Raw genomic sequence first — 24368 nt, forward strand, 5'->3', positions numbered from 1 at the left:
TGAATCACAGGGGATGGTCTTTCCCATGCTGTTCTTGTGATAGTAAATAAGTCTCAGGAGATCTGATGGTTTTAAAAATGGGAGTTTCCCTGCAGGAGCTCTCTCTTTGCCTGCTGCCATCCATGTAAGATGTGACTTGTTCCTCCTTTGCCTTCCATCATGATTGTGAGGCCTCCCCAACCACTGTGGAACTGTAAGTCCATTAAAGCCTCTTTCTTTTGTAAACTACCCAGTCTCAGGTATGTCTTTTTTTTTTCCTTGAGATGGAGTTTCGCTCTTGTTACCTAGGTTGGAATGCAACCTCCACCACAACCTCCACCTCCCAGGTTCAAGTGATTCTCCTGCCTCAGCCTCCTGAGTAGCTGGGATTACAGGCATACGCCACCATACCCAGCTAATTTTGTATTTTTATTTAGTAGAAATGGGGTTTCACCATGTTGGCCAGGCTGGTCTCGAACTCCCGACCTCAGGTGATCCTCCTACCTCGGCCTCCCAAAGTCCTGGGATTACAGGCGTGAGCCACCACGCCTGGGCTTGGATATGTCTTTATCAGCAGCATGAAAATGGACTAATACAGCCACCCTTTCCCTCACTCCCACATACAACCAAACCCCAAATCCAGCTGATTTTACACCCGAAATGCAGCCTGAATATGTTTCTCCACTTCCCCCACTGATATCACCATGCCCTACCCAGACCACGGCAGTTGCCTCCTTCCTGGTATCCCATCCTCCCTCACCCCCGCTTGCCCCCTGTGATGCCCTCCCCTCACAGCAGGGAGCACAGGCTTCTCAAAGTGCCCTGTGGGTGCGAGCCACCTGGGGGTCCTGTTTGTATAAAATACAGATTCCAGTTCAGTAGGTCTGGGATGGGGTCTGAAAGTCTGCATTTCTGGTCAGCTCCCAGGTGATGTGGGTGCTGACGACTCCTGGATCACACTTTCAGTAGCTGGAGAATTTTTTTTTTCCAAATAAAAGGGTGATTCTGTCTCGACTCCACTTAAAACACTCCACTGACTTCCTAGCAATCCCACACCATCACTGGGTCCCACAGCCCGGGCAGGATTCAGCTCCCATCCGACCTTCTAGCCCCTTGCTCTCCACTCTCCTGTTCTCTCTTTCCCCTTTGTTTATGGTTTTGTTAATTTATTTATGATGAAATGAGATGAAGCTACCATCCACACCAGTACTGGAACATTATCAATAACCTGTGTGTGGCCAGGCGTGGTGGCTCATGCCTGTAATCACGCCTTGGGAGGCCGAGGAGGGTGGATCACCTGAGATCAGGAGTTCGAGACCAGCCTGGCCAACATCGTGAAACCCTGTCTCTACTAAAAATACAAAAATTAGCAGGGCGAGGTGCCACGCGCTGAGGCAGAGAACTGCTTAAAAGCCGGGAGGCGGAGGTTGCAGTGAGCCGAGATTTCGCCACTGCACTCCAGCCTAGGGGACAGAGCAAGACTCCGTCTCAAAAAATAACAAACAAACAAAACAAAACAAAATAAATTAGCCAGGCGTGGTGGTGGGCTACTGGGGAGGCGGAGACTGGAAAATCGCTTGAAACGGTGGGAGGATGGGGATGTGGGGAGGTGGGGGAGGGGGGCCGGAGGGGCGGAGGTTGCAGTGAGCCCAGATCGCGCCACTTCACTGCAGCCTCCGCGAAAGAGCGAAACTCCTTCTCAATCAATCAATCAAACAATCAATCAATAAGCTGTACCCGGGTGTTCTTTCCCTCCGTCCTTACCTCCTCCCAGCTCCTTCCCATTCACGTGAGATAACCACTCTTCTCCAGTATCTATGCTCATTTTTCCCTTGCTTTAAATTTCTTTCCACTGGTGCATGTGTCTAAACATACACACTTTTGGTTTTGCTTTTACACATTCTAAAAGTTGCACCGTTGTATTCAGTTTTCTGCAACTTAGTTTTTTCACTCAACGTTGTTTCTGAGGCATTGCTTCTGTTGTTATCTGGCTGAAGTTCATTCCGTTTCACTGCTGTCTAACGTTTCATGGTGTGAATATTCCAGTTTATTTGCCCACTCGCCCATGGAGAGGCATTTGGGGGTGTTTCCAATGCTCCTGTTATTGGGAATAGCGCGGTGTGAACATTCTGCACAGGTCTCTGGCTGCGCCTGGGCGGGTTTCTTAAAGATGAATGCCCAGGAGGGGACTGTCTGTGTTCTCCCTCCCTTCGAGCTCCAGCTTTCCTCGCCTCCTTTCACTCCCAGCTCCCTGGAGTCTCTCACGTAGAATGTTCTCTCCACCCCTGGTGAATTCCTGCAGGTTCTGCAGGCCAAGGCTGGCCCCCCTCGAAAGCTCCTTAACTATACAATTATGTTGTGTGTTTCTGTGACGAGCGTCCGTCTCTCCGGTGGAAAGCACGCCCCTCGAGGTTTGCGATGCTCTCGGGGTCCCCGCTTCTAGCTCGGGCCTGGCTCACAGCAGCGCCCAGACTGCAAGGGGACCCTTGAAAGTTGCTGGAGGAGCCAGGGGGAAGGCAGCGCCCAGCGAGGCGGCTGGGGCTCGCGCCCACAGGTGGGTCCGGTCGGGCGCCGCGGGGCCGCAGTTTTCGGGTCGGCGGGCGAGGACGCTGGGTCCAGAATTCCAGGAAACGCGCGACCCGGGCCGGCGGACGGGGCGGGGGCTCCGGCGAGAGGGCGGGCCCGGTGAACCGCGCGGGGCGGGGTAGGAGGCGGGGCCCAGCCCCGTTAAGATCGTGGCCGGCCGCGGCCACCGCGGGCCCCAGAGAAAGCCGAGTGGCCACCGAGCCGGCAGAGACCCACCGAGCGTCGGCGGAGGGAGCAGCGCCGGGGCGCACGCGGGCACCATGACCCAGACGCCCGCCTTCGACAAGCCCAAAGTGAGAGCGCGCGGGGGCTCTGGGGCCGGGGGACCAGCGCCTGGGCGGCCCGAGGGGCTTAACGGGGCCCAGCCCGGGGCGTCTGAACCCCGGGAACGAACGGGGGCTCCTGCAGGCGCGTTCTTCCTTCGGCTTAGGCTGTGGCTTGCTTGCGGGCTAATCAGAGACAATGGAAAAGAGAAGGTCCGGAATCCAGAGGCCTCCAGAGTCTGCTTCTGCCCCTGACTTGACCCCTCTGGGTCTCAGTTTCGCTGTCTGTCAAGTGGGCATCCTAGCACCGTTGAGCGCTGTGTGGGCCTGGGCAGGGGCTTGAGGTCTCTGAAGCTCAGCTGTATGATCGGGCCCGATGTCTACGCCGGATAGGCACCTAGTGCTGTGCCCGGCGCCTACTGAGTGCTCAGTGAATGGAAGCAGCTTTGTACGCCAGCATTATGGTGGTGAGCGCCAAGGAGCCCGGGTTTGTGGATGCGTCCCGGGGAAGAACCGTGAGCCCTGCCAGAGAGGGGAGGGAGGGGAGCAGGGCACCCCCTTACCCCCGCGGGAAGAACAGGAGCTAGGTAGGCCCTGGGTTTGGGGCCCTAGCAGGGTTCACTCGAGGGCAAGCCATGGCCACTGGCCCCAGGGGAGAATCCTCTTGTCTCTCCGCCCACCAGCTGTGGCGTCTTGGGACTGGTGGGGTCAGGGAGGGTCCGGACCCCCTTGGCCTGTCTCAGAGTCCGAGAGGAGGGGCCAGGAGTCTGCCAAGTAGGGTGAATCAGCCAGTAGGGTGTGAGAGTGGGGGGTTGGGGTAGGAGTCAGCTGCAATCAGCCTCAACTTACCCTTCTTAGAAATAGGTGTGAGTGGCCCCACAGGTTGGCTCAGGCCTGTAATCCCAGTGCTTTGGGAGGCTGAGGCGGGAGGATCACTTGCATCCAGGAGTTTGAGACTAGCCTGGGCAACATAACTAGACTCCGTCTCTCCAAAAAATAAAAAAAGTTAAGGGAGGTGGGTGTGGTGGTGCACTCCCCTAGTCCCAGCTACTCAGGAGGCTGAGGCAGGAGGATTGTTTGAGCCCAGAAAGTCGAGGCTGCAGTGAGCTGTGATGGTGCTACTGCACTCCAGCCTAGGAGGCAGAGCGAGACCCTGTCTCAAAAAAAAAAAATAAGAAATAGGTGTGAATGATGATGACAGATATCACAGACGTGCCGGTGAGAATCCAATGAGTGTGCATGTGTTAGTGTGAGGGAAACAGGCTGTGGGTGGGAGAGCCCACCTACCTTCTGCGGAGGGTGGAGCCCGGCCCCCACTACTGATGCCCCCAGCCCAGAGAAAATGTTCAGCTACTCCCCAGCAGAAGCTGGGAGCACTGAGGTGCTGTACAAGCCCTCCTACCCCCACCCCTGCCTCCTTCACATCTTACTGGAGCCAGGTGGCCCATGATTGGCACCTCTCCTTTTCAGTCTTTTTGTTAAATGCTCTGGGCTCCCTCTGCCCTTGGGCTGGGGACCCACTGTCCCCTGATGTGAATCCTATGGCAGTAGCAAAGCTCCTTGATTGGCCCCGCACGGTGGCTCACGCCTGTAATCCCAGCACTTTGGGAGGCGGAGGCGGGCGGATCACAAGGTCGGGAGATGGAGACCATCCTGGCTAACACGGTGAAACCCCGTCTCTACTAAAAATACAAAAAATTAGCCAGGCATGGTGGCGGGCGCCTATAGTCCCAGGTTTGCCGGAGGCTGAGGCAGGAGAATGGCGTGAACCCGAGAGGTGGGGCTTGCAGTGAGCCGAGATCACGCCACTGCACTCCAGCCAGGGCAACAGAGCGAGACTCCGTCTCAAAAAAAAAAAAAAAAAAAAAAAAAAGCTCCTCGATTGCGAATGTGTTGGAGTTATGGAGACAAACAGCAGGGCCCACTTCTAGAGAACTTGTTGCAGACACCCACTGGATCCTTGCAGTTCTTCTGTAACAGACCATCAAGGGAGGGGCTCATATTATTATCCCCATTTTTTTGGCCTTGCCCAGTCCTCCCATCTGATTCAAGCTGGCAGATCATTTTCCCTGTTGGGACCTCAGTGTCCACATCGGGAGGATGGGACATCAGCTGCTTATGTGGGTGTCCTGTGTCCTGAGTCCCAAGGCCACAAGGTGATGCTTGAGAGTGAAGGTAGACTGTTACCTGCCATGTGTTTGAGGCGTGACAAATCTTATATGATTGTGAGGAGGAACTTGCCTGAGCTGGCAGGAGAAGCGGGAAGGAGTGTGAATCCCAGAGCCACTATGACCAGAGCCAGCTCCCTGCCCTCTCGTGGGTGGGACAGATGATAGTTATAATTATTAGCATTACTAGCTGCAGCTTATGGAGTGTTGATGTTTCTGTGCCAGGCACCGTTCTAAACACATTATCTGCATTTTTCATTTAATCCAGGCACGGAAAGGTTAACTAGGCCCAAGATCACACAGCTAGGAAATGTCCAGTCTGGGGTTTGAGTCCAAGGGAGGCTGACTTCGTAATCCCATGCCCCTAACCATCTTTCCTAAACTACCTCTGCAGAAACCTTTGGGGATAGAGGTGCCAGTGCCCCAGGTGCAAACCTCCTGAGACAGGAGCCTTTGCTGTGTCCTTTAGCTTCTCTTACCTGCCACCAGCTGAGGCCTGGGACCTGATCAGCTAGAAGAAAGCAGAGCAGGGCAGTGCTTTTCAAACTTAACTCAGATGGCCTGACTTTTAATGTTCACACTGTGATTCTGTGTGGGTCGGGGTGGGGCCTGTGATACTGCACTGCTGACCAGCTCCCGGGAAATGCTAACGTCACCGATCCAGGAACACACTTTGCGTAGCAAGGGCCTAGGCAGCTGCCTTCTGTTGTGCAGGACCCCTATTGACTCCAATGGAGATAGCACCAGGTTCAAGAGGCTACCTTCTTTGGAAGAGGTAGCCAACAAGATATGGGGTTTTACTGGGGGCTTACCTACAGGGAAGAGAGTCCAGTGGTGGCAGGCTGAGCAGAAGAACCGCAACCACTTGCAGAAGCATGCAGTTTATATAGCATTTTCATTTAACACCTTCCCCCAACCACCTGCACCTAGTAACCTTCATTTAACCCAAAACAAAGGGCCTCGGTCCCTATACCCCTCTATGGTCAGTGTCCCGTGGGAATGCGGTGGGGCTCAGATGTTCCTCATAGATAAGGAATGGATCTTCAGGTTGGCCACTCCTGGATTCCTTCACTCAGAACTCTAAACACACATTCAAGTGTGCCTGCCACACAGGGTCATTGTCAGGGAATGCCCAAGTCAAGTTTTCCCTGTCAGGTGTGTGAACACCTGCTGGGCACTGGAGGAAGTGGAAAGGGAGGTTGGAGGGGTGGCCCTTATCAACCTGTGTTCACAGGTGGCACCAGGCACTCAGGCATTCTGCATCCTGGAGGCCAACGCCGATCACATGCCTGTTGTTATAATAATCAGAACAATGGCTATCCTTGAAGTAGTCCTGGGTACCAGGAGCCTTCAGTGACTTCTTTTTTATTTGAGCCAGAGTCTCACTCTGTCGCCCGAGCTGGAGTGCAGTGGCACGATTTTGGCTCACTGCCACCTCTGCCTCCTGGGTTCATGCGATCCTCCTGCCTTAGCCTCCTGAGTAGCTGGGACTACAGGCTTGCACCAGAGTCTCACTCTGTTGCTCAGGCTGGAGTGCAGTGGTGTGATCTTGGCTTACTACAACCTCCGCCTCCTGAGTTCAAGCGATTCTCCTGCCTCAGCCTCTGGAATAGCTAGGATTACAGGCGTCAGCCACCACGCCTGGCTAATTTTTGTATTTTTAGTAGAGACAGGGTTTCACTATGTTGGTCAGGCTGGTCTCAAACTCCTCACCTCAGGTGATCCTCCTGCCTCGGCCTCCCAAAGTGCTGGGATTACAGGTGTGAGCCACTGTGCCTAGTCAGTAACTTTTATCTCACGGAATCCTCTGAATGACTTGACAAGGCATAGGTCTTCATCCCCATTTACAGATGAAGAAACTGAGGCTTAGAGAGTGGAGGGACTTGCCAGGGCTACACCAAATCTGAGAGCTTTGAAGCTGTAGACTGGCGAGTGAACTGGTACAGGCTGGGACAGCAGTTTCTTTTTTTTTTTAAGACAGAGTTTCGCTCTTGTTGCCCAGGCTGGAGTGTAGTGGCACGATCTCAGCTCACCACAACCTTCCCCTCCCGGTTTCAAGCGATTCTCCTGCCTCAGCCTCCCAAGTAGCTGGAATTACAGGCATGCACCACCATGCCCAGCTAATTTTATTTATTTTTAGTAGAGACAGGGTTTCTCCTTGTTGGCCAGGCTGGTCTCGAACTCCCAACCTCAGGTGATCCGCCCACCTCAGCCTCCCAAAGTGCTGGGATTACAGGTGTGAGCCACCACACCCGGCCAAGGGACAGCAATTTCTAAACTGTCCCTTGTCTGATGCAGAGGGGAATTGGGGCTAAATCAGCAATGTCCCTTTTCTGTCTCACATTTGAATGTCTACTCTGCACGAGGCGCCGTCCTGCTTTGCATACAGTGACTCATTTAATGTTTTTGTCAACCCTCTGAGGAAAGTCCTGTACTATTATTAACTTCACTTATCTAGGAGGAAACTGAGACTCAGAGAGGGGAGGGAAATTGCCAAAGTCACACAGCTGGCAAGCAGCAGAGCTAGACTTGAACCCAGATCTGCCTGCACTGAAGCAGAAGCTGTTCATTGCTTTGCTCATTTGCCACTCCCACTTTATGCAGAAAAAGGTGGGGCCGTGTGGGGGGAAGAGTTAGAATCGGGGCGGCAGTGTGGGCCAGTGCGTTAGCCCCGGATGTACTGCATAGCAGCTAGAGTACCTCAGGGAGACACCTCCTGAACCTCAGCTTCCCCCTCTATAAAATGGGATGACAAAACCACGATCTGGGGGTTCTTGGGGAAACTGATGTGCGGACTGGTTTTTGCACGGTGCCTGGCTGCTACCAGCAGGCCCTCAGGGGTGGGTTTCCTTCCTGGGGACTGGAGTGGGGGCTGCGGTAGACTCTGAGAGGCCTCCCCAGCTACAGTCTCCCTCCTTTTTTCTTCCTGACACACAACCCACCAGGTGCACTTCTCTTCGGGCTTGCAGTGGTTTTCAGTTACCAGAGCCACCTGTGAAAACACAAATGGCGCCAGGAAGAGCCTGCCTTTCCCATTTTGACTAACGTGGCAGTTGGTGGGGGAAGGGAACAGAGGAGACTGAGTTTCATTGAAGCCTTTTGCTTCAGAGGAGGAAGGGAGGAGCGGAGAGGGGAAGTGGTCTGTGGTCATACAGGGAAGCAGGGGAGGCCAGACAGCTTCCCAATCCTGCATTCAACCTCAGGGTGGGTTTGGCCTGGGTGGCGGGGGCCCTGTGATTCACGAGAGACTTGTCCACCTGCTCAGGTGTCTTGAAGGGGTCCCCATGGGACCCCCTGGGGCGGGGCAAGGTAGTAGGACCATGGTCTGGCTGTGGGTGGTGGAGAGGAGCAGGCTGTGGGGGCAGAGGGAGGTTGGAATCTGTATTTACCCAAGGTGTTGAGGGTAGGCTTGTCCTCAGCCCTTAGTGTTCTCAGGCCCCAGAGCAGTTGTTGAGGATAACCTCTGCATGCCTAGTGACCAGGGAGCTAGAACAGCAAGGAATTGGAACTTGGACACCAACTAGGGTCAGGCTGTCTGGGTCTGAGTCCTGATTTCCCACTTTCCAACTAGAGGAGCTTGACTGAGTCATTTAACTTCATGGTGCCTCAGTTTCCCCTCTCTAAAATGAGAATTATACCCATTCCCACCTCTCAAACACCAAGTGCAGGCCTGGCTCCGAGCAGGTGCGGCAGCAATGGCTGCCATTGGTCAGCACCACCATGGTTGGTAATGGTCCTGCTTAGACTTTTGAGACAGAGTCTCAGTCTGTCGCCCAGGCCGGAGTGCAGTGGTGCGATCTTGGCTCACTACAACCTCTGCCCCCCGGGGCTCAAGTGATTCTTCTGCCTCAGTCTCCCAAGTAGTTGGGATTACAGGTGTGCGCCACCATGCCTGGCTAATTTTTGTGTTTTTAGTAGAGACAGGGTTTCACCATGTTGTCCATAACAATGGCTGTCCTTGAAGTAGTCCTGGGTACCAGGTGCCTTCAGTTACTTCTTTTTTTTTTTTTTGAGCCGAAGTCTCACTCTGTCATCCAAGCTGCAGTGCAGTGGCACGATTTTGGCTCACTGCAACCTCTGCCTCCTGGGTTCATGCCATCCTCCTGCCTCAGCCTCCCGAGTAGCTGGGACTCGGGATCCACTTCCCCTCGCTGGTCCTCCCTTCCAACTCTGTGAAGAGGAGGTCTCGAACTCCTGGCCTCAAGTGATCCACCCACCTCAGGCTCCTAAAGTGCTGGTATTAACAAGAGTGAGCCACCGCGCCTGGCCCCTGTTTAGATGTTAGCATCAGTGACCCAGCACCTTGCTATGTGGCATGAAGGGAGCGTGCTGCTGTTAAGACCTCTGGGTTTAGAGTCAAATAGCTTCGTGGCTGTGGTGTGTATTAGACTTTCTAACGCAAGGTCCTCCCACTCTCTGAGCCTCAGTCTTGTTGCCTTTAAAACGAGTATAGGTATGCTGAGGCTATGCTGTGGCTCCACAGGAACTTCCCCAGGTGGAAGGCACACCTTGCCTTCTGTGAAACCTCTGAGCAGCAGAGCTGTGAGGCCTCAAGTCAGCAGGAGACACTGTGGGGACTGCTCAGTCCCTTCCACTGTGTACCTCGGAGCTGGTGGAGCCTAGATGAGGCTGAGCACAGAGGGCTTCCTGGAGGAGGTGGAGCTGAAACAGTTTATCAGCCCAGGGCTGCTCTGTCTCCTGGCCTCACACTAAAAGTCAGCTGAGAGGCCACAGTGGCATAAGTCACTGACCCTGGCACTGCCTAGCTCATCACCAAAAGCAGGGCTAGAGAGGGAGGGGACGTTCGGCTGGCAGTAGGCACCAGTGGCTCATCTGGGTCTGGCCATGGTGCTCAGGTTCTGTGAGCTGACCGGGCAGCCCTGGCTCCTTTGCCCCTGTGTGGGTTCTGCCAGCTCCCATGGGGGCAGGTCAGCCCCTTCCTTGTTGCAGGGAGAGCACCCAGCATCGCTGACATGGGACAGGGAGATGAGGAAATATGGCGTGGTCATTGAACATAGAGAGCAGTTGATGCTGTGCAAGGTGCTGTCGTAGGCACTGAGGACACGGCATGATGACACAGACAAGGTGCTCCGTCTCAGCAAATGGCTCATGAGTGAGACAGACATGTTACATACATGAACCCAAAAAGTCAGATGAAAACAAAACAGAGCAATGTGTTTGGGAGGCAAAGCCAGCTGCTGGAGGGCGAGTAGGGCCATCTACCTCCCAGGCAAACCCAGTCAGCTTAGTTCTCCCTGGCAAGCCTTGGGGACAGCTCATCGGACTGGGTTTGCCTGGGAGGTAGACGGCCCTACTCGCCCTCCAGCAGCTGGGAATGTGGAAACATGACTCAGATCTGGGAGTATCTGGCCCAGGAGTCCAAGACCTGGGTCCTCATGGTAGCTCTGCTGCCGACACACTGAGTGACCTTGCGCGAGTGAACCCAGCGCCCTGGGCCTCTCTGGCGGGCATCTCTTGAGAGCAGAGACTTAGTGCATTTCCCCAGGGCCTCCACAGTGCCTGGCACATAGTGGGGCTTAGTAAATATTTGTTGGTAACTGAGGATGCTTCCCGTTCACATCAGCGCTGGGAGGATTTCCTGCTGTGGGGACTGTGACTGGGCTGGCTGTAAGTCAGCCTTGCAAAGAGCAAAGGCAGTGGGAGGGGGCGTGGGATTCCCCTCCAGAGAGGTCTGGAGTGCCAGGGAGGGGGTATGGCCTGTAGGCAGGGCTTGGGAATAGAGGCAGAGGGACTTGAGTTCCACCCTAGTTCCACCACCATCAATTTGTGTAACCCTGGACGGGCCACTAAACTTCTCCGGGCTTAGCCTGGCAAGTCCACTTCCCCATCTGTAACAGGGGCCGACATGTACATTGCCTAGGGATCAAGATTAAATGAGATAAAGGGTCTGAAAACAGTAGGTAGTTGCTTTATCATTATTATTATTTCTGTATTATTGATGTCTGAGGCTGGGCCCACAGAGGCAGTACAGTAGAGTGGTTAGGAGCTCAAGAATCAGACTAGGGTTCAAATTCTGACTCCATCACTGACTGTTTTGGGGGTACTTCTTTGAACCTCAGTTTCTTCATCAGTAAAATGGGAGTGAAGTCGCTACCTTGCTGGTTGTAAGGATGAAATAAGATAATGCATGTAGACGGTCTAGCACATAGTAGATACTCAAAAGTTCGAGGCCACTGCTGACCCTTTTCCCTGAAAGGGGACACGAGAGCGGGGTCCCACCGCATTGTCATTGTCATCTGGAATAGGCTGACAGACTTCCCATGGTGTGTTGCAGTTTTCTAGAAAATTCAGTGAGAGGCCTGCCTGAGCTTGAGCCAACGGTGGAGGTAGCTTCCTGCCTCTGCTCCACTCCTGAAATGTGTCTGGGCCTCTTCTCAGGCAGCCCTGAGAAGGGATGAATGCTACTGGTCGTGGTGGGCAGCTGGCTCTGCTTTGCCCCTTCCCGGAGGCGCTCCTGCCTCCTGCCCGGCTCCCTGAACCCCTTGCTCCTGCACCCCGGCACCGTCTGGCTCCTGCTCACTGAGCACCCACTGTCTCTGATGCTGCCTTGACTACTTCCTGCATGTTATTCAAATCTCAATCAGATCTTCCCTCCCACAGTAGCTGGTCTTCTGTTCTGGCTTCCTGCCATCCTGTCCTCCACACAGCAGCCGGGAAAGGTTTTTTTTAAAGGGGACTCTCCGATTTAACACACTTGGGTGGAAAACCCTTTGCTTCGGCCTCTGCAGTCTCCCTGCCCCCCCCTCCACTTTGCCCTGGCCTCATTTCTCACCACTAACCTCGCTCTGCACTCTCGCCAACTCCCCGCCTGCTTCCTGATTCGGACACTAAGCACACACAGCTCCCCTGCCTGGAGCCATTCTCCCTCTGCTTCCTTCTTTCTTCTCCCTGGTGAACTCCTCCTTTAAGTGATCTTTTCCCAACACACTTTCTACATTGCGCCCACCCCAGTGTGATTTTTCTTTATCTCATAGCACTTGGTTCTGCCTCTTAGCACAGTTTGCAAGGCTGAGTTGAGAAAGGTGTGTTTGCTCATTCTCAGGCAGGAGAGGCTACCTCGTGCTGCTGCGGTAACAAACAGCCCCCAGGTCCGAGGGGCCTGCAGCGACCCAGGTTCACCTTATACTGTTTGTCCCTCCAGGGACTCCAGTGAGGTTTTGGCTCCTTGCGATCACTCAGGGCCCCAGGCGGATGGGAAGACTCCACTCTGAACATTGCCAATTGTTGTGCCAGAGTAAAGCAGAGCTGGCAGGTGGGGTTCTTGAATTGACATTTGAATACTTTCACCAGGCAGGGCAAGGCAGCTGATGCCTGTAATCCTAACACTTTTGGGAGGTCTAGGTGAGTGGATCACCTGAGGTCAGGAGTTCGAAACTAGCCTGGCCAACATGGTGAAACCCTGTCTCTACTAAAAGTACAAAAATTAGCTGGACGTGGTAGTAGGCGCCTGTAATCCCAGCTTCTTGGGAGGCTGAGGCACGAGAATCCCTTGAACCTGGGAGGCAGAGGCTGAGGTGAGCTGAGATCTTGCCACTGTACTCCAGCCTGGGCAACAGAGCCAGACTCCATCTCAAAAAAAAAAAAAAACAAGTAAAGAAACAAATAAATACTTTAGCCAGAAGTAGCCATGCAGACCACCCCACCCACAAGGGCACATGACTACTGCCCCCATTCACTGCCTGATCCTCCTGTTCTCTGGGCTCCAAGGCCAGGCCTGGTTTGACCTTCTGACTTCCTCCTACCTTCCCAGTAACCTCATGCAACTCCTCTCACTCAGCCTCAATCATCCCCATGGATGTTTAAACTTACCCAAGACATCCCTGCCTTTAAAAAAGCCCGCCATTCTCTTGACCCACATGCACGTCCTGCCCCCTCCAAGGCTGCTAGTTCCTTTAGGGGCAAAACTGTGAAAGAGTAGTCTAAACCTTCTTCCTCTTCTTACCTCCACTTCTCTCTTACCTTATTCCAGTGCGGATTCTACCCTCACTCAGGCCTCTAGAATGGTTCCTCTAGGGCAGTGGTTCCCAACCTTGACTACATATTTTTTTTGAAAATCCTCTGCCTGGGCCTGCCACCAAGGATTTTGCTTTAATTGACCTCAGATGGGGCTGAGGCCTTGGGAACTGGCCAGAACTTCCCGTGCTCCTAACTTGCAGCTGAAGTTGAGAACTACTCATCCGAAGCCCCCAGTGCCTGCGCTTTTAGCCCGGGGGACATGTTTCTGCCTTTTCATCCTGTGACCTCCAGCAGGGCCTGACTATGTGAGTTTCCTGTGGCTGCCGTAACAAGTTGCCACACCTGGCTGGCTTCAACCAACAGAAACGTGTGCCCTTGTAGTTCTGGGGGCCAGAAGTCCAACATTAAGATATCATCAGAGCCACTTGCCCTCTGAAGGCTCTCGGGGGAGTCCATTCCTTGCCTCTTCCAGTTGCTGGCGGCTCCAGGCATTCCTTGGCTTGTGGCCGCATCATTCCAGTCTCTGCCTCTGAGGTCACGTTGCTGCTTCCTCTTGTGTGTGTTTCTCTTAAAACTATTTGTTTCTCTCTTATAAGGATACATGTGATTGCATCTAGGTCCCAACCAGATAATCCAGGATAAACTCTTCCTGTCAAGACATTTAATAATCACACTTTGCCATATAAGGTTTTTTTTTTTTTGAGATGGAATTTTGCACTTTCACCCAGGCTGGAGTGAAGTGATGCAATCTCGACTCATTGCAACCTCTGCCCCCGGGTTCAAGCAATTCTCCTGCCTCAGCCTCCCAAGTAGCTGGGATTATAGGTACCTACCACCACGCCCAGCTAATTTTTGTATTTTTAGTAGCCACCATGTTGGCCAGGCTGGTCTTGAATTCCTGACCTCAGGTGATCCACCCGCCTGGGCCTCCCAAAGTGCTGGGATTACAGGCATGAGCCACTGCGCCTGGCCATAAGGTAATATTTTTTTGAGAGGGATTCTTGCTCTGTTGCCCATGCTGGAGTCCAGTGGCTCAATCTTGGCTCACTGCAACCTCCGCCTCCTGGGTTCAAATGATTCTGCCACCTCAGCCTCCCGAGTAGCTGGGACTACAGGTGCGTGCCACCATGACTGGCTAATTTTTGTATTTTTAATAGAGATGGGATTTCACCATGTTGGTCAGGCTGGTCTTGAACTCCTAACCTCAAGTGATCCACCCACCTTGGCCTCCCAAAGTGTTGGGATTACAGGCATGAGTCACCATGCCCAACCCATATAAGGTAACAGTTACAGGTTCTGGGCATTAGGATTAGCACGTAGACAGCTTTGTGGGGGCCACCATTCAGCGCATTGTGCTAACCCTGTGAACCACTGCTAACTTGACATCTGATGGCCTGGCCTTCTGCATACCACACACCCTCCCACCTCTCTGGCCACAGTACTGTAGGCTCAGCCTCCTCCGTAAAGCCACTAAGTGCTTGCGCTGGTCAAAGCTTCATCCTAGGCCTTTTCCTTACCTCCCTTATGTTCTCTCCCTAGGTGAGCTCCTTCAGGCCCACACCTTCTGTGCTCACCTACATTCCCACCCACATTCCCAGCGTGGGCTTCTCAGGGCAGCTCTGGACTCACATCCCATTGGCTTCCTCCATTTACCTTTGGATATCTCAAAGGCATCTCCAGTTGGCTGGACGCAGTGGTTCACACCTGTAATCCCAGCACTTTGGGAGGCCGAGGTGGGCAGATCACTTGAAGTCAGGAGTTCAAGATCAGCCTGGCCAATATGGTGAAACCCAGTCTCTACTAAAAATACAAAAATTAGCTGCGCATGGTTGTGGGTGCCTGTAGTCCCAACTACTCGGGAGGCTGAGGCAGGAGAATCGCTTGAACCTGGGAGGTGGAGGCTACAATGAGCTGAGCTGGAGCCACTGCACTCCAGCCTGGGCAACAGAGCGAAACTCCATCTCAAAAAACACCAAAAACAAAAGGCGTCTCGGTTTGACATAACTAAGACCAAACCAGTCATGCCTCCCTCCCCCGCGTCCTCCCTCCTGGAGGGAGCTCCAGCACTTGGTCTTCTCTTCCGGAGTTCTCTGTCTCAAACTGTGGGAATTGCTCCCCACCCAGGCCTAACCTGAAGTGTGAGCCTTGGCATCTCTTTCTATCCGCCTGTTTTTCCTCTATGCACCTCACAACCCTGGTCCAAGCCACAGTCATCTTTCAAATGGCTGCAGTAGCCTCTAACTGGCCTTGCAGGAGCCACCCTCTTTCTCTAACCAGCTGCCAACCCTGCAGTGGCTTCTGTGTGCTTTCCAGATAAAGCCCGACTCCTCGTGGCCCGCACAGCCCTGCCTGGGTGGTCCTATCCTGCAGCCTCTCCAGTCCCGTGAACCATCCCTTCTCTGAGCCTCTATTTAATTCCTTTCATACACCCCGTTTTCTCCTGCCATAGGGCCTTGCACATGCTGTTCCCTCCACCTGGAATTTTCTTCCCGCCTCCCTCTGTACCCCCCTTTGCGTTATGGGTTCCTCTCTATCCTCCAGCTTTTCACTCAGGCTCGTTGTTGGCCCTCTAGATGTGTTCACTTCTCTTGTTTGTTACCCTCTGTCATAGGAGTCGTCTTGGTTTGTGACTGTACATTTTCCCATGTGACATTTGCTTAATGCCTCTCCCACTCTGGGGCCTGTACAAGCCCCAGGAACAGGACTTAGACCCTTCTGTTTAACTCTACAATCTAGCATCCAGCAGGAGCGCAGGCCTTCACTGACTTTTATTTTATTTTTATTTTTGAGATGGAGTTTCGCTCTTGTCGCCCAGGCTGGAGTACAGTGGCATAATCTCGGCTCACTGCAGCCTCTGCCTCCCGGGTTTGGGTGATTCTCCTGCGTCAGCCTCCCGAGTAGCTGAGATTACAGTTGTGCGCCACCATGCCCAGCTAATTTTTTGTATTTTTAGTAGAGATGGGGTTTTGCCGTGTTGGCCAGGCTGGTCTTGAACTCCTGGCTTCAGGCGATCCACCCACCTCGGCCTCCCAAAGTGGTTGGATTACAGGTGTGAGCCCCCATGCCTGGCCTTCATTGACTTTTAGTTGACAACTATTTAGCATTTGCTATGTGCCAAGAACTCCCTGTGTACTAATGCAGTTAACCCTCATGAAGCCTAGAAGGAAGGACTGTCATTCTCCCCATTTAACAGATGGGGATGCCGAGGCACAGGAAGTGAAGTGACTTTCTCAAGGTCACACAGGGAGTAAGTGGAGGAGCCGAGATTTCAGCTCTAACCACGTGAGGCTCTATACAGTGTGACTCCGGCTCTCTGGCTGGGCCCTCTCCATAGCCCTGTGAGGGTTAAAGATAGAAAACAGAGGCTCAGAGAGGTGAGGTCCCTTGCCTGAGGTCACACAGCTGGTTGGCCGTTCCCTGGGCTATAAGCTTCAGTATTCCCAATGCTGAGCATATTTTGAGAGCCCAAGAAACAAACATTTGACTGGGTGGGAACTGAACTCATTTTGTCAGGGAATCCAGCAACTAAGCTGGCCCCGAGCCTGGGTGTGAGGACCGCTCTGTCCCTTGCCAGCTGGATGACCTCAGGAGAGATCTGATGACTCTGAGGTCCTGCTGATAGGACCTCTGGTGTCTCTGTTCCCTGCTGGCCTCCCATGGGCCTGGGTTGGGTTTCCTCTGCAGGAGGCAGCTCATGTATGTGCTCCTAGATGCCCTTGGACCAGCAGCTCCTTGGCTGTTCCTCCCTGAGCCAGGACAGCCAACTTTCTTATCCAGCTCCCCATGCTCCCCACCCCAGCATGAGATGTCAGCTGAGAGTTTTCTGGATCTCCCCTGGCTACGGAGAAGGCTTCCATCATTTGGAACAGGAAGAGCAGGAACGGCAAAGTCCCTTTCCCCACCGTCTCCCACTGCCTGCTGTGCTTCTAACAGCTCATACTAAACACCCTAACTGAGCAGCAGGGGCTGTTTCCTTTGGGCTATCGATGTCCACCTACACTGTCCTTTTTAATCCTTGCAATTTTTCTTGGACGGGGGGCATAATATTCCATTGTTTTTCAGTTGAGGAAACTGAGGCTCAGAGAGGTCAAGTGTCTTGTCTGAAGTCACACAGCAGAACTGGGAGTCAAGCCAGATGGGCTGCCTCCAAGGACCCTGCTCTTAAACTTTAGAGTACTAGAAAGTTCTTCTGTTGCCTAATATTGATTCCTGATAGGCTATGCTTGAGTAGCATCTGCTTTTGAAAATGGAGCCTGGGCCGGTTGCGGTGGCACATACCTGTAATCCCAGCACTTTGGGAGGCCGAGGTGGGTGGATCACCTGAGGTCAGGAGTTCGAGACTAGCCTGAGCAACATGGTAAAACCCCGTCTCTGCTAAAAATACAAAAATGAGCTGGGCGTGGTGACACCTGCCTATAGTCCCAGCTACTCAGGAGGCTGAGGCACAAGAATTGCTTGGCCGGGCGCGGTGGCTCAAGCCTGTAATCCCAGCACTTTGGGAGGCGGAGACGGGCGGATCACGAGGTCAGGAGATCGAGACCATCCTGGCTAACATGGTGAAACCCCGTCTCTACTAAATATTACAAAAAACTAGCCGGGCGAGGTGGCGGGTGCCTGTAGTCCCAGCTACTCGGGAGGCTGAGGCAGGAGAATGGCGTGAACCCGGGAGGCGGAGCTTGCAGTGAGCTGAGATCCGGCCACTGCACTCCAGCCTGGGTGACAGAGCAAGACTCCGTCTCAAAAAAAAAAAAAAAAAAAAAAAAAAGAATTGCTTGAACCCAGGAAGTGGAGGTTGCAGTGAGCAGAGATCGCGTCACTGCCCTCCAGCCTGGGAGACAGAGCGACACTCCATCTGTCTCAAAAAACAAAAAAAGAAAAAGAAAATGGATCCTGAATTTTGAAATATGCTGTGGCTCTTCCCTAGTTCGGGACATCTGGGTCAATTCCTTTTGTTAAAGCAGTTTATTTAGTTGGCTGAGAGTGAGAGCTGCCTACGTGACCTGGAGCACAAACTTTGGAATTGGGCTTGGGTTAGAATTCCGCCTCTGCCACTCACCAGCTGCAATTAAGAACAAAGATACTGGGTTGGGCCCCTGCTTCTATTACTTGCATGCTGTGTGGCCTTGGATGAGATATTTAACCCCTCCGAACCTCAATGTCCTCAGTTGTGAAAGAGATTGAGATAACAGCTAAACCCATGTCCCAGGAGCGGATTAAACGAGATAGTGCAGTACAGAGTTTACTGAAGTGTCTGGGGTCAGCAGCCGGCCAGTAAATGGTGGCTAATGGTTATCATGATTAATTAATTAAGCTCTGAAAGGTCTGACGGGAACTCATAGGTATTTGTTCTCTCTCTCCTTTTCTCTATCTCTTCCCCCTGCCCCCTTATAGGTAGAACTGCACGTCCACCTAGACGGAGCCATCAAGCCTGAAACCATCTTATACTATGGCAGGTAAGTCCGTAGAGAAGAGCCCTCTCTCCCTGGGATTTGGGTGGGGTTCACAGCTCCACCCAGAGGACCCTGGGGAATTCCAGGGTCACTGTTCCTTCCTGTCTCCCTGTGGGAATTAAGCCACGTCCAGGCCAGAAGTGGGACTGTGGAGACATGGAGGCCTCAGCACTGAGCTGGAGACCCGCAGACCAGCTCCTGAGCTTTCTGGGCCTCTGAGTTTTGTCCTCCTGGTGTCAAGTGAGCCAGGCCTGAACCTGCTCTCCCCACCCACCCACATACATGCATGAAGGTAGTTCCCAGGGCTGAATCAGTCTTTCTTTTTTTTTTCTTTTGAGATGGAGTCTTGCTCTGTCACCCAGGCTGGAGTGCAATGGCACGATCTCAGCTCACTGCAACCTCCATCTCCTGGGTTCAAGCGATTCTCCTGCCTCAGCCTCCTGAGTAGCTGGGATTACAAGTACATGCCACCAGGTCCGGCCAATTTTTGTATTTTTAGCAGAGAGGGGGTTTCACCATGTTGGCCAGGCTGGTCTTGAACTCCTGACCTCAAGCAATCCACCCAGCTTGGCCTCCCACAGTGCTGGGATTGCAGACGTGAGCCACCGTGCCCAGCTCCTGGTCTTTTGACTTAGCTGAGAGCCTATAGCTGGTGATGTGCCCACATGAGATGCCAGTACCATTTGTTGAGCATCTCCTAGAGCTGGGCTGGGCTTTATCAGCTCATTGAATTCCTCCACGCTTGGAAGAGGAAGATATGCTCTCTGCATTTTACTGAGGAGGGAATGGGCTCAGACAAGACAGTTGTCTAAGGTCACACAAATTAATAGCAGATCAAGAGTTGAACCCAAGGCTGTCTGACCCCTAAGGCTTTACCACATCATCAGGGTCATAACCTGCTAGGAGTCACGGAAAAGTGGCTCCCCCACTGTGGGCCCAAATCTCTGCATCTTCCAAGTGAGAACACACTTCCTGCCTCCGCTCTCAGAGACGCTAGGGAGCCAGAGGGTCCCCCTGTTCCCCGGCGAGGAAGGTCCTTCCCTTCCTACCCAGACCTCAAGGGCTCACGGCAGCTCCTCTCTTAGGACCAGCATTTAAGGGCAGGGACTTTAAAATCCAGCGGATCTGGATTGAAATCTGGACACATTATCTCCTGTCTGCGAACTTGGTCTCTATCAACTGAGGCTAAGAACAGGTGCTCCCTAGAGAGACGACCTAGGAGATACCGGCTCCTTGTCCGCCCAGCCCTGCCCCAGCACACCTGCGTTCCTCGCATGTTTGCACAGCACTCACTTTGTCTGGAGCCGAAAGAACTCAGTCTCTCCCTCATGGTCTTGACATTCAGCTCTGGACCCAAATTTGAACATTTCTGCTCCATAAGCCAGAATCCTGTTCTTCAGAGGCCTGCCCCTGTAGGGAGAACAAGGGATCCCTGGGGGTTGCCCCCAACTCTCGGGAGCATCTCCACCAACTCCCTGAGAGATTTCTGGTAAGTCCACTGTTCTCCATCTTTTCGCACTTCCGGGGACCTTTTTCTGCCCCTGGAAGCTGCCACTGATTTAATTCCTATTTAACTGCAAGGCATAAGATATATTAACATCTCCTGTGTGCCAAACACTTCTTTAAATGCTTTACCGGGGTTAAGTTATTGAATCCTTACAACACCTTGTAAGATAGGAACTCTACTGCCGTCATTTACAGATGAGGAGACTGAGCCGCAGTAAGTGGAGTAAGGTGCCCAGTAAGCACAGGGCAAAGGTTTCATCCCAGATAGTCTGCCCCCGAGTCCATGGTCCTGGCCATTACCCCCTGTCAGTTACAGGTTTTGGTGAAGTGACGCACGTAAAATGCTTAGTTCAGGGCCTAGCACACATTAATGTGCTCCATAAATGTCACTTAATGATAATATTCTTATTAATTAGAGCTTATGTCTCTCAGTGGGGTGAAGCCTCTTGGCTTATCTCTGCCTGGCCTTTGCCCTTGTCAAGCCACCAACTTACCACACAGCCCCTAATGAGGTCATTCAGTGGGGCACCAAGACGAGATCGAACCGAGGCACTCATTAAGGGGTCATGGAGTCATCAGCTGCAGCCAGGGCCTGTGAGCACCGGGCAGGGCCAAGAGAAAGGGGAAAGGAACCACCAGCAGGGGCACTGGTCTGATCGTCCGTCCCTCACACCACCTCTGGGCCTTGGAGATGGCGTGTGGCAGGAGCCAGCTGGAGCTTGGCCTGCAATCAGCAGGCGGGGGACTGGGGAGCGTGTCACACTCAGATATGGGTGTCTGTAAATGCACACAAATATGGGCTAAGAATGGAAGGAAGAGGGGAGCCTCTGGCCTGAGCCCTGCTAGGCCCAATTCAGTGGCCCTTTTCCAAGCTCTGGGACTCAGGCCTGCCTCATTAATTTGTTCTCACCCATTTCTCCTTCCTTCAGTTCCCGGGATTCTGCCCTTTTCAGGGACTTCTCCAACATAGTTCTCAGTCTTGTTTATCACCCTGTCAGCTATTTCTACAGAGATTCTGAACTGGATTGCTCTTTCCTCCGATCACTGCCCGGGTCTGGGCCACCACCGTCCCTCCCTGGTGCTGTGGCCTCCTGATTGGTCTCAGCTGTCTACTCTGGCCTTCCTCTCTATGGGCCCTGTAGTGCTGTAGCTGGAGCAACAGCCTTAACCCATGGTCTTCCCAGCTCATTCCCCAGCTTCCCCACCTCACTCAGGGCCAAAGCCAGAGTCCACACATGGGCCTTAAAGTTCTGCAACGCCTGCATTGCCTCTCTGACCTCTCTAAGGCTCCCTGCTTAGTCCACACTGGATGTTTTTCAAACACGCCAGACCTAGTAAACCAAGAGAGACTGGGTGGCTTGGCCAAGGTCACACAGCCTTTAAGTCACAGAGCTGGGATTCAAACCCAGACCATTGGGCTTCCGAGTCAAGACACGCAAAGTTTCCTTTCTTCCTCTGTGCACCCCTACAAGGAAAATACTATGTTTTACTGACAAGGGCACCAAGGGCCTTAGAGGGGAGAGCTCCTGCCCGGGATGATGTGGTAAATAGGGGTGCGAAATGGACTTGACCTGCAACCCCTGAGCTCATTCTCCCTCCCTGGGCTCCTGAGGGTGGGCTTCTTGTCGCTGTGTAGCCCACCAGGGCAGGAAGAGGATTAGACAGTGCCCCAGCACAGCAGCTGTGGCTGACCAGGGAGTAGGGATCGTCTAAGAACAGAGCGTGTGCAGTGGCTCACACCTGTAATCCCAGCATTTTGGGAGGCTGAGGTGGGTGGATCACCTGAGGTCAGGAGTTCAAGACCAGCCTGGCCAACATGGTGAAACCCCGTGTCTACTAAACATACAAAAAATTAGCCAGGCATGGTGGCGGGCACCTATAATCCCAGCTACTTGAGAGACTGAGGCAGGAGAATCGCTTGAACCAGGAAGGTGGAGGTTGCAGTGAGCCGAACTCGCGCCACTGCACTCCAGCCTGGGCAACAAGAGCAAGACTCCATCTCAAAAAAAAACAAAACAAAAGAAAAAACAGAGCGTGGCCCTATGAGGAGCCTCGGCTTGTGTGGGTGGCCAGGGACAGCAAGAGGTGCTCAGGCCAGATGGGCGCTTTCCAGCTCAGTCTGAGCAGCTTCCGGAGGCCAGATCCAGTGGGAGACTCTGGGAGTCCCTGTGCTCTTTGTCTCCTGTCGGGCCCCCGCGTTAGTTCTCCGGCCTTGGCTCTGGCTTCCCTCCAATTTGTTTCCCATGCAGCAGCCAGAGGAGCCTTTAAAAAGGTAAATTATTTCACGCTAGTCCCCTGCTTGAAATCCTACAGTGCCTTCCCAGTGCTTTCAGCCAAAGCCCTAGTCCCTTCCTAAGCCCATCCTGGCCCTGCTCTCCCTGGTGCATCATCTACAGAAATGCCTGCTCTCTGACCTCCAGCCACCCTGAGCTTCCTATACCCGCTGCTTCCTGCCTGCAGCCTTAGTACAGACCCCTCCCCTGCCCAGAACCGCCCCCTCCCCAAGGCTTCTGCTTAAATGTCGCCTCCTCAGAGAGGCCTTCCCTGGCTGCTCTGTCTAAACTGTGTGTTGAAAAGGTCCTTCTTGATGGTTGTTGAGGAGGGAGGCTGGAGAAGAAGAATCGAACAGGAGAAATAGAAAGCAAAATAATTTGTTCTTGGGGACCAGCTGGCAGTGGGCAAGGGGAGGCGCCCGTCTCTGGTGTGGACAGCTGGGTAGATGGAGGAGCCGTACTTGGAAATGTGGAACCCAGGAAGGGAGTGATCTAGAGGAAGGGGAAAAGTGGCATGAGATGCCTGCCTCTCAGCAGGCAGCCAGACACATGGGTCTGTCTTGGTCACTGCTACCTGCCCAGTGCCCAGCACATCACAGACCCTCAGTGGTGGTGTGTGAGCATAGAGAATTAGAAGCCGTGGCCCTCTGGATCCTGAGCTGAAAACCACCAAAGGAGATGACTTGGCCTGGCCAGGTGTGTAAAAGGCAGAGTCTGAGAGAGAATGGCCAGAGGGCAGAGCCCCTGTAGGTGGAGTCCCGGGAGCTGGAGGGAGACCGTTAGGAGAATCGCACATGGCTGGTGCAGCAGGTCCCAGGCAAATGTGGCCACTGGGTTTGGCAATATGGGAGCCACAGCCCTAGCGTCATCTCCTTGCCTTCTACCCAGCAGTTCCCAGAATGATATCCAGAACAGTGTTTGACAACTGGTACAGGCTCTTCAGGGGCCGCAGTTACTGGGCAAGGCCTTATGAGGGTGACTCTGGGGCAGCTGGCCAGCAGTGGGAGGGGAAGCAGTCTCAGGGGAACCCAAGGCACTGAGTTCCGACCTGCAGGTGCCAGTGCCGCACCAGGACACCGTTCCCCTGCAGGCTGGTGGGCACAGGGATTAGGGACTGGTAAGTAGCTGTGGTGGGCTGACTAGCAGGCTGGTGGGCACAAGGGTGACCCCCTGGTGGTACCCTCTGGGCACTCATGGGGACTGGGGCTAACATGGGGAAGGGAGCACATTCAGGGGGCTTAGGAAACATATTTATGTAGGGAAACATTTTAATATTTTACTAACAGAAGCTATTAAAATACTTACAAACTTACATACAAATACCATTTGGTCAAACCCTTCTGTTTCTTTGGCAATTTCCTCCTTTTTTTTTTTTTTTTTTTTTTGAGACAGGGTCTCCCTCTGTCACCCAAGCTGGAGTACAGTGGTGCAATCTTGGCCCACGGTAGCCTCGACTTCCAGGCTCAGGTGGTCCTCCCACCTTAGCGTCCCAAGTAGCTGGGACTACAGGCACACGCCACCACGCCTGGTGAATTTTTGTTTTGAAGAGGTTTCACCGTGTTGCCCAGGCTGGTCTCAAACTCCTGGGCTTAAGTGATCCGCCTGCCTTGGCCTCCCAAAGTGCTGGGATTACAGGTGTGAGCCACTGTGCCTGGCCTCCTATTTTTCTGTTTCTGCTTTGTGGATAATTGGATGCTTGGACCTCCTGATTTAATCTTCTAATTTTCTTTTATCTATTTTTTATCATCTTGTCTTTTTGTTCTACTCTGTGGAGGATTTCTTCACTTTTAGCTTCCAGTTCTTTTCTTACCTTCCGACGTAGCTGCCGCATTCTCTTATAAATGTCTGAGCGCACGTTCCTAGGTTCTGAATGTTCCCTTGTTTCAAGGATGTTATGTCTTCTCATCTCTTTGAGGATATTCATTTCTTTTTTGTTTTAGTTCTTAGGTTTTCATCTGTTCTCTGTGCCATTTCCTCGGAGTGCTTTTGTCTGTTCTCTTGTTTTGTCCCTCATGTTAGAAGCATTTCTTTCTTTTTTTCTTTTTTTTGAGACAGAGTCTTACTCTGTCACCAGGCTGGAGTGCAGTAGCATGATCTCAGCTCACCACAACCTCTGACTCCCTGGTTCAAGGAATTCTCCTGCCTCAGCCTCCCAAGTAGCTGTGA

At 53.0% G+C, this 24368-nt stretch overlaps 1 protein-coding gene across 5 annotated transcripts in view; it reads left to right on the forward strand.

Annotated features, from left to right (window-relative positions):
- Positions 1-2695: 2695 nt before the first annotated feature.
- ADA (adenosine deaminase) overlaps positions 2696-24368 on the forward strand; it is a 32427-nt gene continuing 10754 nt past the window's right edge. For 2 of the 5 annotated variants that reach the window (XM_073006376.1, XM_073006378.1), the window contains exon 1: positions 18441-19912. In XM_073006376.1, coding sequence (XP_072862477.1) covers positions 19698-19912 — 215 coding nt within the window. In that variant the 5' untranslated portion in view covers positions 18441-19697. The other 3 variants (XM_037982743.2, XM_008016501.3, XM_073006387.1) reach the window with 3 other exon arrangements.

This window comes from Chlorocebus sabaeus, chromosome 2 (genome assembly GCF_047675955.1).
Source record: "Chlorocebus sabaeus isolate Y175 chromosome 2, mChlSab1.0.hap1, whole genome shotgun sequence".
NCBI classification, from domain to species: domain Eukaryota; kingdom Metazoa; phylum Chordata; class Mammalia; order Primates; family Cercopithecidae; genus Chlorocebus; species Chlorocebus sabaeus.